The 16,034-nt window shown below is 40.8% G+C and overlaps 3 protein-coding genes across 4 annotated transcripts; all 3 read right to left on the bottom strand.

Annotated features, from left to right (window-relative positions):
• Nucleotides 1-978: 978 nt before the first annotated feature.
• On the bottom strand, nucleotides 979-5,914 carry tmem39b (transmembrane protein 39B). The gene is made up of 9 exons (XM_062396688.1): nucleotides 5,747-5,914; nucleotides 4,089-4,308; nucleotides 3,753-3,972; nucleotides 3,445-3,528; nucleotides 3,085-3,239; nucleotides 2,280-2,604; nucleotides 2,003-2,190; nucleotides 1,786-1,906; nucleotides 979-1,354 (listed from the first exon to the last, which is right to left on the bottom strand). The coding sequence occupies exons 2-9, from the start codon at nucleotides 4,217-4,219 to the stop codon at nucleotides 1,121-1,123; spliced, it is 1,458 nt and encodes a 485-aa protein (XP_062252672.1). The 5' UTR covers nucleotides 4,220-4,308; nucleotides 5,747-5,914; the 3' UTR covers nucleotides 979-1,120.
• A 1,733-nt stretch (nucleotides 5,915-7,647) lies between these two features.
• Nucleotides 7,648-12,540, bottom strand: khdrbs1a (KH domain containing, RNA binding, signal transduction associated 1a). Of its 2 annotated transcripts, XR_009922027.1 has the most exons (10): nucleotides 12,158-12,540; nucleotides 11,460-11,587; nucleotides 11,012-11,128; nucleotides 10,760-10,906; nucleotides 10,532-10,656; nucleotides 10,104-10,371; nucleotides 9,928-10,004; nucleotides 9,768-9,829; nucleotides 9,475-9,650; nucleotides 7,648-7,713 (listed from the first exon to the last, which is right to left on the bottom strand). XR_009922027.1 is itself a non-coding variant. In XM_062396687.1 (9 exons), the coding sequence occupies exons 1-9, from the start codon at nucleotides 12,321-12,323 to the stop codon at nucleotides 9,541-9,543; spliced, it is 1,200 nt and encodes a 399-aa protein (XP_062252671.1). In that variant the 5' UTR covers nucleotides 12,324-12,540; the 3' UTR covers nucleotides 8,990-9,540. The 2 variants fall into 2 exon arrangements, 1 of the variants encoding a protein (XP_062252671.1); XM_062396687.1 differs by lacking the exon at nucleotides 7,648-7,713 and having other exon boundaries at nucleotides 8,990-9,650.
• Nucleotides 12,541-13,086: 546 nt separating this feature from the next.
• Nucleotides 13,087-16,018, bottom strand: zbtb8os (zinc finger and BTB domain containing 8 opposite strand). Its single transcript, XM_062396513.1, has 7 exons — nucleotides 15,842-16,018; nucleotides 15,607-15,631; nucleotides 15,383-15,504; nucleotides 15,190-15,272; nucleotides 14,502-14,554; nucleotides 13,718-13,754; nucleotides 13,087-13,606 (listed from the first exon to the last, which is right to left on the bottom strand). Exons 1-7 carry the CDS (start codon nucleotides 15,921-15,923, stop codon nucleotides 13,520-13,522), a joined length of 489 nt encoding a protein of 162 aa, XP_062252497.1. The 5' UTR covers nucleotides 15,924-16,018; the 3' UTR covers nucleotides 13,087-13,519.
• Between the last annotated feature and the right edge of the window lie 16 nt (nucleotides 16,019-16,034).

Here is a 16,034-nt window from a genome sequence, read left to right as displayed (position 1 = left end):
TGTTTGGTGATAAATGAACCACAACATTACGCCGCAACTGGTCGGACGTTTCCTAAAAAATAAACAAACAAAAAACTCCGTGATTTCAAATCCTTATCCAGCTGTTTACTGCCGTTTGTCATTTTTAATGAAGAGAGAGAGCGAGAGAGATACAGACAGACAGACAGACAGATAATTTAAAGGCAGTTTTACTGTTCTACAAATTAGACAAGTTCACTAGTTTTGTTTCATTTAAAATCGTAATTATTGAAATGAAAGGTAGGTCTTAAGTTGAGCTACATGACAGTCTGGTGAGGTAAATTGTGGTATATTACTAGTGTAATGCTGCTTATGCTTCAACTCTGTCAGAAAACAGTAAAAAAAATGTGTGTACTGTGTTGTCAGCTTTATATAGATTATGTAAATCACTCTTGATAATTATGCACAACATTGATTTATCTCATTTACAAAATTTGCAGCATAATGCCAAGAAAAGAGAGACTCCAAAAGCAGAAGGACGGGGAACTGCAGCAATCAGCTCAGGGTAGCAGCTCTCTTTTATCTTAGATCAGGCCATCAACTTGTAAACAGATGATCAGATATCAGTAACCCAGAGCCCATCACATCACATCACTAACCCTGACATTAACATATTATTTGGGTATTCAATATGGCCTTTTTTTGTCTGTTTTTGCCTGTTATTCATTTATTTATTCAAATTGATCATTTTAGTTAGTTTGTTAACAAAAATAAATATATAAATTGAAAATAATCTAAGTGTTTTTTATTTATTTATTATTTTTAATTTCATAAACAATTTTGGCGATGGGTGCCCTTTTTTTGGTTTGAGCACCTGCCCCCCAAAATGTCCGTGCACGTGCCTGATGTCACCTGAAGTTTACAACTATTAACCATTTTAAGTTTATTTTTTGAAAAACAGAGGCATCTTGTGGTGACAATGGAAACAGGTTTAAAACCCAAGTAAAACTCCAACAAAGCTTTAAAGTAATACAAAAATATTTCTTTTTATTATGGCAGAACAGAACAAAAACGTGACACAAAATGCAGTTTATAAAATACAGAGCTCCGAGGCATGTCTGTTTTGTTCCAAAGCGAATGTGACCAACAATAACTTAAGAATCTAACTGACTTTCTGGTCCGATGAGCTGTTTGAGTAAGAGTAAGCCTTTCCCAGGACTATTCTGTCTCGCAGAAGCTTGAAGAAGGCGTAGTAGTTGCTGAAGAGGATCAGAGCCAGCGATATCGTCTGATGCCATTTCTCTGAGCATATCAGCGAGTAGAGCTGGTAGAATATCATAGCCCCCTCCAGGATGATGAGTATGTTCAGTATTCGTAAAGGCTTGTTGAAGAAGAACTAGGGGATGAAAGAAAACAGGATGCAGTCAGTAATATGCAGATATTAATGACTGTTTAATAATTCTTTAAATCAGCATTATTATTTTACAAATAGGCTACGTGAATATATGTACTAAAACATCTCTGGAACTGCTTTCAAACATGCACAGACACCGGCACCTTTTCCTGAAATCTTCTGGAATGGTTACATGTGAAATTGAACATGTCCTTGTCAGTTTCTCAAACCTTTCTTCCAGCCCTTAGTAAAATGTCACAGGGCTGACAGTGGTTCTTCAAACCAAAAAAAAAGAAGCATTTTCGGCACCAGATATTGATATGTCTGCTGCGTTCTCCCTGCTTGAAAGGCAAACTCTGTAAAATGTCTGGAGTAAATTTTCCAGAATTCACTTCACAAAACTGCTCTGGTGCTGTTCAAGTAGGAATACTCACATAGAAGCGATAATGGGAGACATCTGATGGAACTGCAACATTATAGTGGCCCATGGCCTTGTACACATTCTTATTATGTTTGACGAGGACTCCCTGTGGCCACATGTACTCCTCTGTCCAGCTGTAAGAAATGAAGAAGGGGGGTGAAATTAGTATTTGACACAAATTCAATCCAGATGAACCTGTAGTCCAGTAATAACTAAAGAGCAGTACATACATGTGCTGAAGGACGTTGGAGCAGAGTGAGGGATCTACTTTCTGCCAGCAGCCCAGGTGAGCTGCGGCCTTGTGAAGCAGGTCACAGTATCGAGGGGGCAACAAGTGCCTCATGAGGATTACTGACGTGCTGACTGACACCAGGATGAACATTTCACAAGACCAGCGCTTGTCCACGTACTGTGTGCTCTGAAGGAAAAGATACAGGAAGATGTTAACACTTTCAGAGTGGCGCACAACTCATGCACACTCAATGATTATGTCGTACCGGTTCCCACCTTGACAAACCAGACAGGTACGAAGGCCACATAGTAAGCGCTGAGCATTGAGCTGACCAGAACCTCCTTCATCCTCCAGTTGAAGTCCATCTTCAGGTACTCCACCTCCTTTCGGATGAGGTCCGGGGAGAGGCAGCAGGCATGTGTCGGCATGGCCTGGACGCCATACAGCTGGCTGGTGTGCTGCTTCCACGTCTCCTTCAGCACGGTCAGGTAGTCCCGGCCCCGGCCCACCTCCTTGGAGCCAATGCTTGCAATGGGAGAAAGTGGCCCTGCTCTCCGGAAATCACAGTTCAGCCGGAAGAACGGAATATACATACCAAATCTGTGGGAAACAATGGCCCAGATGAATGTTTACTGGACCTGTCACTGTGACACCACAACGACAAGAGTAGTTCTGCCGAAATACAGGTTGACAGTGTTCATGGCATAAGAAAAAGTATTTTAGTCTTATCAGTTCAGAACAATTACACTTTCATAAAAATACTAAATATATCTTAATCATATCATCAACATTTTGAAGCTAGTTGATTTACTGCAGGCACCCTTTCAGGAACTGTTTACATATCAGCATCTGAACAGCATACACTCCCATGCCATCCAGGAAGTGCATGGCACATCATCCCAGCTCAATTTAAACCTACTTAATCCATTAATATTTCATAACCCAAATTTCCCAAGGCAGTGTTTCAACTGATGGCAGCACTCAAATGTCCAAACACTAAACATAACACATAAAACCGAAACGATTTCCTTCCATCGTGCAGCTGGTATAAGCTGCTTTGTTCTTCCTGAAGTTACTCACGGGTAGCAGAGGAAGAGCAGGCTGAGGACAGAATAGGTTCTGAACAGGTAAATGAGGGAGCGGCACAGGCTCCAGCCCGTCAGCGTTAGCACAGCAAACCGAGCCATCACTAAAAAGATTGAGTGGGGGAAGGAGAGTTTCCCACTCTGTGATGCCTAGAGGAGAGAAGCAGAGGAGGGAAAAGTTAAGAGTGACACGTAATACACCTTAATGAATAATATAGAAGAAAACTACATGTGTTGTGAGAATTTCCATTATTCAAATTGTATTTCCATATGCTAATAACAGAGGTTGAGCTAATATCAGGATTCAAGGACAACAGTGTGAGGAGTGAAAAATAGTCAAAAATGGAATTCTTACTTCTTTAACAATTGCTGCAATTAACCTCCTTGCCAGGATGATGACTGTGAACACCAGCATGTTATAGTCAATGAGGTGAAAATTCTGTAAATAAAAAGAATGATTTAGGATGATTGCTTTCACTGTCCACAATAATTTAAACAGCACTCTCATATGTGTCACTTTACATCACCAACATTGATAGGCACTGTAACATAACATACAGCAAAACAAACAGAGATTCTCTGGTAGGCCATATAAAGACTAAAACCACAGATTAATCACAGCTATGATCACTGTCAGTCGACACCTGACCACTGAGCGCTCACCAGTGATGTGTGTGAGGGAGGGTGAGAGGGGGGGTACCACCACACAGTCTTGTAGATGTTGACATAGTGGACAAACAGGCCAACGAGGTGGCAGAAGAAAAGATGGAGCTCGAACAGCACGTTACAATCCACAGACAACTCTGGGATCTTGCTGTGCTTCAGAGGAACCACCGTCTGAGCGGCCAGGGGCGGGCTGGACATGCACGTTCCCGACCCATTCCTGCAGACGGGGCGGAGGGCATAGAAAGTCCTGATGAGTGCCATTATGAAGTATTATTCTCATGATGCAGCCCAGATGAGGGGGATCAGGGGCAGAGCGACGGGGGCCTGACTCACCTCGTACGTGACCGCACCCCAGTTACCGGGGAACTGGTGGAGTGGTTGCCGTTGCTGACCGAGCCTGGTTCACCGCTCAGCGGAGGTCTGCAGTACGTGGTGCGGTTTGCCCCTCGCCTTCCACCAGCCATCGCAGACACACCCAGGGCTGTCTTCTCTCGGCTGCGTGTCTGAGTTAGGTGATTTGTCTTCTTTTCTCTCTCCTGTGATGTCCTCTCCACTAGTTTAGAAGAAGGACGCAGATCAGACACAGAAAAGACAGAAAGGAACATATAATATTAAGAAAAGATAGTCCTTTATCAGTCCCACTATGGAGAAGTTTAACATATCAAAGCGGGAAAAAAGGGAACAGTGAAATTTACATTCAGTCAAGGTGATAAATACATTTTAGAAATACGATACAAACACAAGCATCTATAAAAGATGGAAATGTGTACAATGCAAACAAATATAAACAGTATTGCACATATTTGATATTGAAAATGCACAAATAGAAAAATTATAATTGCACAATCAAATTAGTTGAAAACCCGGGTGACATATATATATATATATATATATATATAAAGTTGCAAGTGGTCTACTCTACTGAGAGCCGTGCTGGTTGTACAGTCTTACAGCAGCAGGAAGTAATGTCCTGTGCTACCTCTCCTCCTGACCCTCAGGGTGGATCTGTCTGTCACTGCAGGAGCTGCCCAGTTTGCTGTGATGGTCTCCTGCAGGGGGTGGGACAGGTTTTCCCATAGAGAAGACAGCTCAGCTCTCAATTCGCCTCTGTCCCAACAACTCCAGTGGGTCAAGGGGGGTGTCCCAGGACCGAGCTGGCCCTGCTAATGGGTCTATCCAGTCCTCTCAGGAGCTGAAATGCTGCTGCCCCAGCAAACTGAAGAAGATGGCTGATACCAGCGCAGTCATAACCTCATTCTCCTCAGCATATACAATTCCCTCTGGCCATTCTTGTAATGATCAGTCAAGTTTATTGTTCAGGGGTGAACCTCCACTATCACTGAAAACACTAAATAATATATTGATGTAATATAATGATGAAAGAGGGATGGGTATGCATGGCTTTATTCATCTTGTGGCATGCCTCTTGTAAGATAGATTTGACTGACACGCCAATCAGTGCTGAAATGATCATTCGAGCCAGTGACTGTACCAGACACAGAGCCAGTGACACAAGGAGTGGTGCTCAGAGCCAAAACAAACAAGCAGGCCAATGCATCCTGGAAATATCAGTCTCCAACAGAAGCAAACATCAGCATCACTCGCACACACCTGCCAACACACCGATGTCGCGCGAAATAACTTTGCACCGACTGCGTTGCAACCCCTAATATGGTGCAAGTTTTTTTGCGGAAGCTGACATTTACAGAGCTAGCTTTCGTGCTACACCATTAGCCCACTTCCTGGTGCAAATGTCTCTTCAGACCGTTTAGCATCCGAAGACATGAGGCGGAAGAGGGACACATGGTGGGCCTGTACAGTGACTGACGGACCCCAGTGTGTCCGCAGAGACCACGCTCCGATACATACAGAGCACTGAGGCCTAGGCTAGCAGGGGGCTAGCAGCATCTGCAGCTAGCTCGTTAGCACTGCAGCTAGCTAGCGTCCAACACAACCGACCAAACAAGCTAGACGAGAATAGGCGAGCTTACCTGTGTCTGTGCTCAGTTAGCTGCTGCTCTGTCGCACAGCTGAGCGTTTAAAGGCGATCAATTTCCGCCATGTTCGTTGAAATAGGAGCGTGTTTTTCACTGGAATGAGCGAAGACACCCATTGTTGATGTGAAAGTGTCTGCTGCTGCTGGAGGGGGCGCGGGTGTGCTAGCAACCTGTGGGAGGAGAGAGTCATTTAAATGAACAACCCGCCATAACAAGGAGGGGAAAGAAGGACGTGTTTATGGTGGAGAATGTATTTACACGTGTTTGTGTTTTGGTTTGAATGCAGCTGCGGGGTCATAAAGCTTTTTAAACAGCAGGACTGTTGCACCTCGACATATTGTGTGCGTGTGTTTTTGTGCACGTGTCTGCTTGTTGTGTGTGGAACCTGCCTGTTGCAACCTGAGCATTGGTTGTCGTTAAAGCCCCATAAAGAAACGTTCAGTGGAGAAGGCACCTCCTGTTTTACTGTTGCACAAGGTCTGTCGTGAAGGATCCATTCAGCTGCACGTAGTGTAACGGGATCTTTGGACTGAGCTTATCCCAAACATGTCTGATTATGCAATATGTTCACACACTGTTGATCCTGTGATGTAGAAAAACACAGACTAAATCATTTATTGATCCAAGGTTGGGAGAAACTTGATGAATATACATATTTGAAATGAATGGGTTAATTCTTTGACAGGCCTGCTGGTGTCAGTACCTGAACCCTGCAGTGTTGCAGGATCTTAGGATTGTGCTTATGCCAAAGTCAAATGCAATATATGCAATAGACTAAAAAATGTATACTAATGTGTGTATATATATATAATTTGATTTTAGAAGTTAATAAATTCACAGACCGGGTGTTAGTACTTGAAATAGTCCAAAGATCCTGTAACGCAGGAGGGTTCAGGTACTGTCACCAAGCATGTCAGGTATAAACCAACTCATTGAAATTATACACATACATTATAGATCTAGATTATTAAAATGAAATTGATAAACTGTAATATATATGATGCAGAATTTTATATTTGTGATTTTATTTAAGTTTATAAATGCATGTCAGGTGTTTTTCAGCCGGTCAGTCAAACACACCAATATACCCAGGATTATGCTACTGGGAATCAACAGCTGCTCCTCATCAGCAACCTCCTGACAAAGTGTACAGAACAGTGTAAATATCTACAACTGAAAGGAACACAAATGGCCAAGTCCTGGATCTTTGAGGAATATTAGTCAAAACCCCCCATCTATAGTTTCTTTTGGTGGATCTCACTCCATTATGTGTGTGTTGTATTTATTGTGGTAGTATATTTTATGTTCATTGTATGCACCAATAACCAGAGCAACGTCCTCGAAGGTATAACTACTTTGCAATAAATACATTCCTATTACCAAGTGCTGCACATGAAAGGTGACGATAGAAAAAGTAAATCAAAAGATAGGACTGAAATCTTTTAGGTAGATATCTTATCCTTTATCCTGAACAAAACCCATTGCCTAATATTAAAGATCAAAACTCCCTGCCTAACTCTACTGTCCTCTTTTGATCCAGATCATATGTACAAGTAAATAAAAAAAACAGTTTTCCATTGAAAAAAACTTTATTTTTCCTCAGACAAAATACCAGATCACCATTTGTCTTCAGTATAAAAATATTGTCAATCTGGAAAACTTCCAATAAAAAAGGGCTAAAATTGCACAGCATCATTGTTCATATAAAAAGGCATCTTCTTTACTTAAGTAAAAAGCAGAGTATTTTCTCCCCTCATGGGATCAGTATTGAAAAGCTGTGATCAGCTTCAGACGCTCCCAGGGAATTTCCAACAACCTGTTGAAAACATACAAATATGAATCAGTACAAAGGCAAAATCCAAGACTAAAATTCATCTGTAATTTTTTTCCCCACTCACATGAAAGATCTGGATTATCTGGAGTCTTTTGTGTCAACTGCAGCGTCACAGTTCAGTGACAACCTAGGAGGAGAAACAGAAATGAGACCTTGGACCAACCACTGCCGCACACAATGGACAACACATGCAAGACTAATTTTATGCTACACAAGTAACATGCAACTCAAGCTGAAGAGTCGATTGTGTCAACCAATGGGATGTTTTAAATCGCTTTAGGTGCAACTACTAATTTTCATTAATCTACATTCTACAGAAATAATCAATATGGAAATCATTAAGTATTGAGTGAAATGAAAGGACCATTATAGCTTTTATTAGAGCAAGAGTTGCAGCACAACCATTTCTGATTGTTTTTTTTACGGCTTATTTTGCTCGGAATAACTACTAATAGCATAATTTTGTAATTCAATGGTTTTGATGTTTTGAATGACTTGGATGTTTTGCACAGAAAACAATACAAAAATCTAACAATGAGTGTTGGGGTTAGTTTTACCTTCGTGTGGCGATCTTTAGGCTTTTAGAATCCTCTCCACTGCGATTTTTTTCTTTTTTAAAAACCAGCCAGCATGACTTTGCATCAAAGTCAAGTAAGATCCCTGCAAGCTTGATTTGAAATACTGTTGAAATTCAGTTATTTCAAGCGGCTGAAGATGCACTGCTCTCGAGAGCTTGAAGAGATATACTAAACTAAATGTTAATGACAATACATAATAAAGCACTATATCATTGTCAAGGCAAACATGTATTTGGCAGCACATTACCTCAATGAATGATGAGCTCCAATTTTTTTTCTGACATTACCAACTAGATAAGTTTTGAAAAACAGACGAAGAGGATACGCTCATTAGCAAAACACTGCTTTTTTTTGTTTGGTGTTTTTTTTTTTTTTTTAAATCAGGCTGACGTGTAAACAAACAGCTTATTCAATTGTTGAGAAACTACTGAGGATACTTTCACAAACTGAAGGCATTCCTTTGGTACAACAAAGGCAAAATACCATATTTAGTTTGATTAAAAAGAAACTAGAAACTTTATTGAAACACGCACTGCAGAAAAACATTTTGGGATATATTTAGGATCCTATTTAGCCAAAGGGTACACAAGCATTATGCATTTTGGAGACGGCACGGCTTAAAGCATACACAGTTGTCTTTAGATTATGTACATAATATTGAGCTGGCTGAAGACTTCCTTACACACAGTAAGGATTGATAATCCTTCAAGCTTTACAAGAACTTTTGTAACATCAGTGATCATTTTGCAAGTAAAAGCCCGACAGATGTTAATGTACCAATTGTAAGAAATGGCAAAAAAATAAAGAGGCATTTCTCTTGTCAAATGGATTTCAACAGGATAGTTTATAACGTCACACAATAATAGATTTGTATTGTTGTATAAACACCTGTTAAGACTTTTGTTTTTATTCAAAAGGGGTTCAGGGCTATGTTTGAATTTGCAAATAAATCGTGTCTAGTTAATGTTAAGTTACATTGAGGCATTGTGATCCTTTTTTGTCCTGTCATGAAAGACTTTTAACATGCAGCCTATGTGAAAAAAGTTTGTCGCCACAATCACGGAAACTGAAAATTAACCATCAAATATCACTAAAACGTCACTTATTCCTTTAAGGTTTATGTCACTAGGACCTTAACTGGCAACTACGCAACTGAAACAAACATTAAATGGAAGCAGATAAACAATGAAAAGAACTTGCATTCGTGTTTCTCCCCTGACACTATGTTACAACCACCAAAACATCAGAGTTTAAAAACAAAAAACTAAAATAAACCATAAAAAAGAGGGAACGAACGGGAGGGAAATTACTTTTGAAAAGTTAAGCGATTTACAAATCGGAGACAGCTGCCGTAGCAGCTCTCTACCAGTAGGCGTTCAGTATCTTCCATATGGGTGCTCTCTATATGATCCCTTCGACTGCCTGGATTGGGGGACTTTGCCTCCAGCCCCGGCATTCGACCACGAGTTGTCCCAATCTTCTTGAGCTGTGAAGACAGGAAGAAAAGAAGAGAAAAAAAATGAGTGTGGGGTAGAGAAGTATAATAATACCCATGGGAATTTCTTGCAGTGGGTTTTATGTGATGGCAATTTTAAAATCTTACCATAGGGCTCGTAGGCTGGTTCCTGGGCCTCACCGTGTCCATAGTCAAAATATTCAGTATCGCTGATCAAAGATTGCAAAGAAGTGTTAGTACAATACAATTTCAATTAAATATCATTAGACTAAATGAGGAGTTAGATATTTAAGATATTTTGACTTACGCGGGAGCAGACTGTTGATTGTAATAATTATCATATCCTTCATAGGATGGTTCTGCGTAGGAGTCGTCATACTGAGGCTACAAGGAAAACATTAAGGCTATGTTAACCACACAGCACATTTATTGGGCAACAATTTAAACTTTGAAACCACAAAACAGCAGAATGAAGAAACTTACATAGTCCTCATAGCCGTCAGTTTTGGGTTGTGCTCCCGAAGAGGGAACTTGGTGTTGCTGGTGGGACATGCCAGCTGATGGGAGCATTCTTTGTGCCCCAGCTGCAGGTGGCCTAGAGCGGGGAGCGGAGCCTCCCCTGTTAGGAGCAGAAGGTGGGCCCCCCCTACCAGAAGGTGCACCCCTAGGAGCGTTGCCCCGTCCCAGTCCTCCCCGTGGAGCTCCGCCACGCATTGCTCCTCGAGGGCCCCCACGTGGCATTCCACGGCCCCTGTGAAATGTTTGCCAGGTGTTAATGTGGTCAAACAGTTAACTGAATGGATCAGATAAGATCTTCTAATGCTTCACTTAATTTAATAGACACTCAATCTCTATCCATATGTTGATACAACATGCTGTGGCAAATTGTCGATGTGAATATGTGATCCTACCTTGGTCCTGCACCGGGGGGTCCACCTCTGCCCCTTCCAGGATGACCACCTCGCCCCCTGCCTGACCCATCCTGGGATCCGTTTAGGAAGTGTGGATCCATATACTGTTCATGCTCACCAGGCTCCTACAGAAAAGACAACCATTTACTCCTCAAATCCCCTGGACAAGTCAGACTTAAAACCTTGTACATCTGAAAAACAAATCAATAGGTTGTAATGGACACTTACAGGAATAAGGAACTTCTTGACCTCCTCCATTGCATGAGCCATGCGCATATAGGCCTCTGGGATGGGGGCCATCACCTCAATGAACACATGCAGCTCCATGCTCAGGTGGGCATATTTAGCCTCACCGCCCTTCCTCAGCTCCTCCTCCTGTCAAACGCATTAAATGCAATTTAGAATCACTAAACAAACCAGTCACAGGATACACACAAGTGCAAACAGTCTGTACAGTTGTGTAGGGAGTAAAACACATACCTTATTCTTGTCCCTCATGGAACCTTTACCCAGGACTGATATCTTGGCACCAGTATCCTCCTGGAGCCTCTTGATTGTGCTACCCTGAGGTCCCAAAAGCTTACCAACGAAGTTCACCTGTAGGGGGGAAAAAAATATATGTTTAATATACTTAGCGTAGACCAGAAGTATGCAGTTTGTGTAGTTTTACATTAATTTTAAACCTAGAATACTCCCAGGAAGACCTACATGGTTGTGTCATCGCAGGTTTCGATGACACAACCATGTACCTGGCTTATGGCACAACAGGAACCGTCTGAGACAGCTCATCATACATGTGTACCAAATTAATATACGACCAGCTCCATTTAAAAACCGACCTGGTCAAATTTAAATCAGATGGTTGCATCTGAAAAGCCTGCCTGACATGGCACGAAGAAGACAGACCAATCAAAAGGTAGATGCTCACCCTGGGGTACTGCTTGGTGGGAATGAGCACTCGCTCCTTGAGCTTGAGATTCTTGGTTGCGAACAGGTCCAGGTAAGTTTCCTTCTCTGGCTCCTTCTTGGTTTCACCCTTCTGGATCCTCTCAATTTCTGCAGATGAGATTGGTTTCAGTAAGACGTGTGATGTTAAAGTAAAATCAGTTTCTAAACAAAGAAATTGTATTCCCTGTGTTAGACGTAAACAGATGTCAGCCGCAGTTGGCAAATCACTGAACTAAGCCTATTTAAATTGTGGGCATTATAAAACAAATGTCGCGCCAAAATACCAGACACACTCAGTATTTGTCTTTAAGCGCATTTGTTCTAGCATTCGGTACATTTATGAAGTAAATGTACGACTATAAATATGGATCACTGATGCGAATTGAGTTGTGTTAATGTTATGCAGGGTCTTTACAAAACACAAGAGACCGTAGCACACGTAAAAAACGGTTAATAAATGATTCCAACAAGTCCAAACCCCAGTGAGTTAAACTAGACATCTTTTAAACGAGAACAGTTGAGACCACATAATTGCTATCCACGTGTTTGAGCGCCATTGTTCAGACCGTTGTCTGATGGTGGGCCCCCGCTAGCAAGAAGAAACTAGGCCACGAGACGTGCTGACGCTAGCTAGCTCGAGTTAGCCCCAATGGAAATTAGCTTTTACATTCACTCTACCTGCAGAAATGAGCTTCATGGCGTGAGTGAACGAGGAATCCAGGCTGTCCTTCTCAGCCAGGAGCTCCGGCAGGTACTTGGTGTCTTCCATTTTGGCTTTCTTCGGCGCTGGGATGGACTCTACGGCGGACTCGGTGTTGCAGTTGTTAGCATCCGCAGGGTTCATAATGCAATGGCGCGGCAAGATCGCGCGAACGAAGCCTCACTATGTTCCTTAGTTCGGAGCTGCGGTCGGGCAGATAGCGGAGATGTCGGCGGAGAAGAAGGGTCTCGTCGCACAAACCTCGGCTGGTCTCCCGGTCACAAGACGCTCGGCTCCGGTGAATGGACAAAGGGGAGATGGCGCAGCTGCATATGAGCGTGAGGAGAGGAAGTACTGCTGGCGAGGACAGTGACGTCACCACCGGAGGGCCACAGGGCGCCGATACGATCCTTATTTGATTTCAATTCATCTTATTTTATCTTATCTGATTTTATTTATATTTACCTGATTAACCATCTCAACGTTATATCTGATCAAATTGTTTGTTTTTTAACAAAAAAAGGCATAAACATGAGTAGACCTCTCTTCTACCCCTGCTTCTATTTTTAATTATTTACGTTCATCTTTATTTTATTATCCTTTTAGAAGAAACAGAGAGATTTTATTTAAAATCTGTTTACTTTTTTATCAGTGGGTTACTTACTTTAGTCAACCTAGTGATTACAGTGAGCTCCAATAGTTCAATACTGATTTATCAAGAATTAACACAACTCAAACAGCTGACCTAGATTATAATTTTTTTGAATAATTGTATTTTTATTCGTTCATTCAGAATCATTCAACCTAAACACTACCTTGGACAGTCGATCAATTGTCACTGGAGTTATCACCGTTTGGTCATCTCTTCTCTTTAAGTATATCTCCGCAAAATGACTCCACATCCACAAAATTTTAAAAGGTAGTCTTTATTTTAAAGCCTTAGCGACCACGTTATCAATCCCACAGGAATAATAAACATTTTATTTAACTACGATGATCAATAAGGCATCAACACAATTTCCAGTATTTTATATATTTGAATTTCCAAAAACACGGCAAGTGTGGACAAACTGGGTGGACAAAAAATAAATCAATTTTTCTTTGGAATAATGACTTCCATTTTTCCTCTCTTATTTAAAGTTATGTGATAATTAAATTATATATCATATGAGATACATCAGTGTCATATAATTAATCTGTAACCTGTTAGATAAAGTTAATAAGCAGTCCACCCCAGATGTAGAAAACCATTTACAAGTCAATAATAAGTCCCTCATATTTGCGGAGTAATTCTTCAAGTAAAACGAACCAGAAGTGGGATATTTCCTCAGAAATTCTTGTCAGATATCAATAATAACAAATATTTCGGATTTGTCTTTATCGTGGACCTGCATTGCAGAGTATGTGATGGCTTTCACCTCTGTTCCCTGGAATGAAAACATAGGACATAACACATCAATGCACTGAACTTATGGACCTTTCATTAAGTTCCCAGAATTCTTATTTTAAATAATCATGTGACTGTTTCACTGGCTTACCTGCGGATGTTTTTCCAGAGAGAATTCTTCACCCCATCTTTCAACAAAAGATAAATCAGGTTGTTAGAGAACAGGGGACATTAAAAGTAGATGGACTGTGTAAAAGTTAGGACTTCCTTCTAGACTAATAAAGGACTTCTTATTCTATAGAGGAATTAATTTGGATAATCTGTGTTATCAACCCTAACCCTAGCTTTTATGAAAATTAAAAATATTATGGACATTCAGTGTGTATGTGTTTTACTGTTACAATGAACACTCTACAGGTCATACATTAAAGGTTCAGTGTGTAAATTCAGTGACATCCAGTGGTGAACTTTCTTTTTGCAGCTGAATATCCCTCACCCTCAGCTTCAAAACATGAAAGAGAACTTGTGGTAACCTTCAATTGTCATAAAAACTTAAAAAGGTGTAAGGTTTGTCCAGTATGGGCTACTGTAAAAAAAATAGAAAGTATTCAGATATAAAGGGCCTATTGTAAGGTAAAGAAAACAACTCATACAATATAGACACTAGTGTTTTATATTCCATTTCTGCCAATAGACCCCTATGACCTGATTCTTACACACTGGACCTTTGTGGTTTCATATCTTAAGATCTGCAGTCACACTTATAAACACACTGTTATTTGGCCATATTAGACTGAATGAAAGTGAATAGCATTTGTTAGCTGTAAAAATTCGACAAACCTAAATCTGATGTGCATTTTTTCAAAGTAACATTAGACAACTAACCAATCTCTTAACAGTCTGCATGCTATTTAGGAACCAGAACCCAGACTTACCCAATGGAGCGGATCTTGAAGCGCATTCTGTCTATGTGTAATACTTTGACCTCCTGATGAGACAATAATAAGAGATATGAAACGATACAAATTAAGACATAAATAATGTGTGTTTTTTTCTAGAGACTGACTGGGGGGTAATCCTGACACCAGTATGAGGAGTGACATTATCTGATATAACGGCCAATATATATATTTAAAAAAAACATGTCATTGTGATTGAATCCTTATGACAAAGAAATGTAATCGAAGTTGATGTTTTACAGTTTAACCATAAAGTTTTAATGTCAGCTCGTAGCGACAATAATAAATGTCTGTGAAATGCTCATATCAGGAGGAGGAGGACAGGATTATCGATATAACTGACATTGGTCGGGCTCAATTTTCACAGTTTATTCATTGACAAACAACCAATTATATGTTTTCAGAAAATTATGCTATGTAGTGTATAATAACTGGAAGCTTGGTTGTTTTTTGCACTAGCACAGTTGTCCAGTAGCAAAAGCACACTTAGACAGTCTTTCACCATTGTGGGTTAGCAGTCTCTAATCTGTTTGACATTATACTGTGTAGGACACACAAGTGCATGCGGGAAGTACACACAAACTCCCCTGAGAAAAGACCAGTACACCAAGTTACCAAATTGTTAGTTCTAGGGACCATATGACATGTTGGCCAGAAAACTCACCCTGGGAACAAAGAAGAGATCTGCACTAAACTTGTATAACCAGTCATCTAGGAAATGGAAGAGAAGAGACTCCATATCTTCACCTTTAGAGTAGAAACAATACGAGAATAGAGGGGTAAATATACAGTCTAATGACAGCAGCACTGATAGAAAACAGTGTGACTGAGGCTTGAATCAAACAGGAAACTCTCACCCTCTGACTCCACATCGACTGCATCAATCGGTGCCACCGTCTCTGTGTCTGTCATGTAGCCGAACATGCCCATGGCACACTGCTCGAAGGCTTCTTCCAGAGTGTTTCCCCAGGAGTGAATTCTGGCAAAAGAAAATGTATGTCACCACAACACTGACCACCACAGAAGAACAACGTGAAAGGAAATATGAACATATGATAAAAGAAATCAGAAGCAAACTCACTGTACGTCTGCTGTATGGTCCAAATCTGTGGAATCATACACATGGAAACATGTTCACACATTGGAAGTTGATTTCTCACTATTACTATCATCTAACTCAATGCAATAGGCAACATGTGAAATATACCCAAAGAATGAAAAAATAGTAGAAGCATCAAGACTGTTCTTTACTTTTGTCAAACGGTTAATAAAACTAAACACAACACAAGTAGCTCGGCTCCATTAGTCAGACTTACATTCATACTTCCTGGTGATCGGCGGGTATTTAGACTTGACGGCTATCTGCGCCGCGGTCAGGTCTAACTCGCGCTCGTTCATTGTGACTGTGAATTAGTTTAAAGTCTAAACATACGAACATAAAGTCTGATCGTCACCATGTCGACGATGTAATCAGCGAGCAACTTCCGTGTGTAGCAATGTGTCGCAGTG

Source organism: Platichthys flesus, chromosome 10, assembly GCF_949316205.1.
Source record: "Platichthys flesus chromosome 10, fPlaFle2.1, whole genome shotgun sequence".
NCBI lineage: Eukaryota > Metazoa > Chordata > Actinopteri > Pleuronectiformes > Pleuronectidae > Platichthys > Platichthys flesus.
Note: the sequence above shows the minus strand (reverse complement) of the source record. Positions and strands in the feature narration are given on the sequence as shown.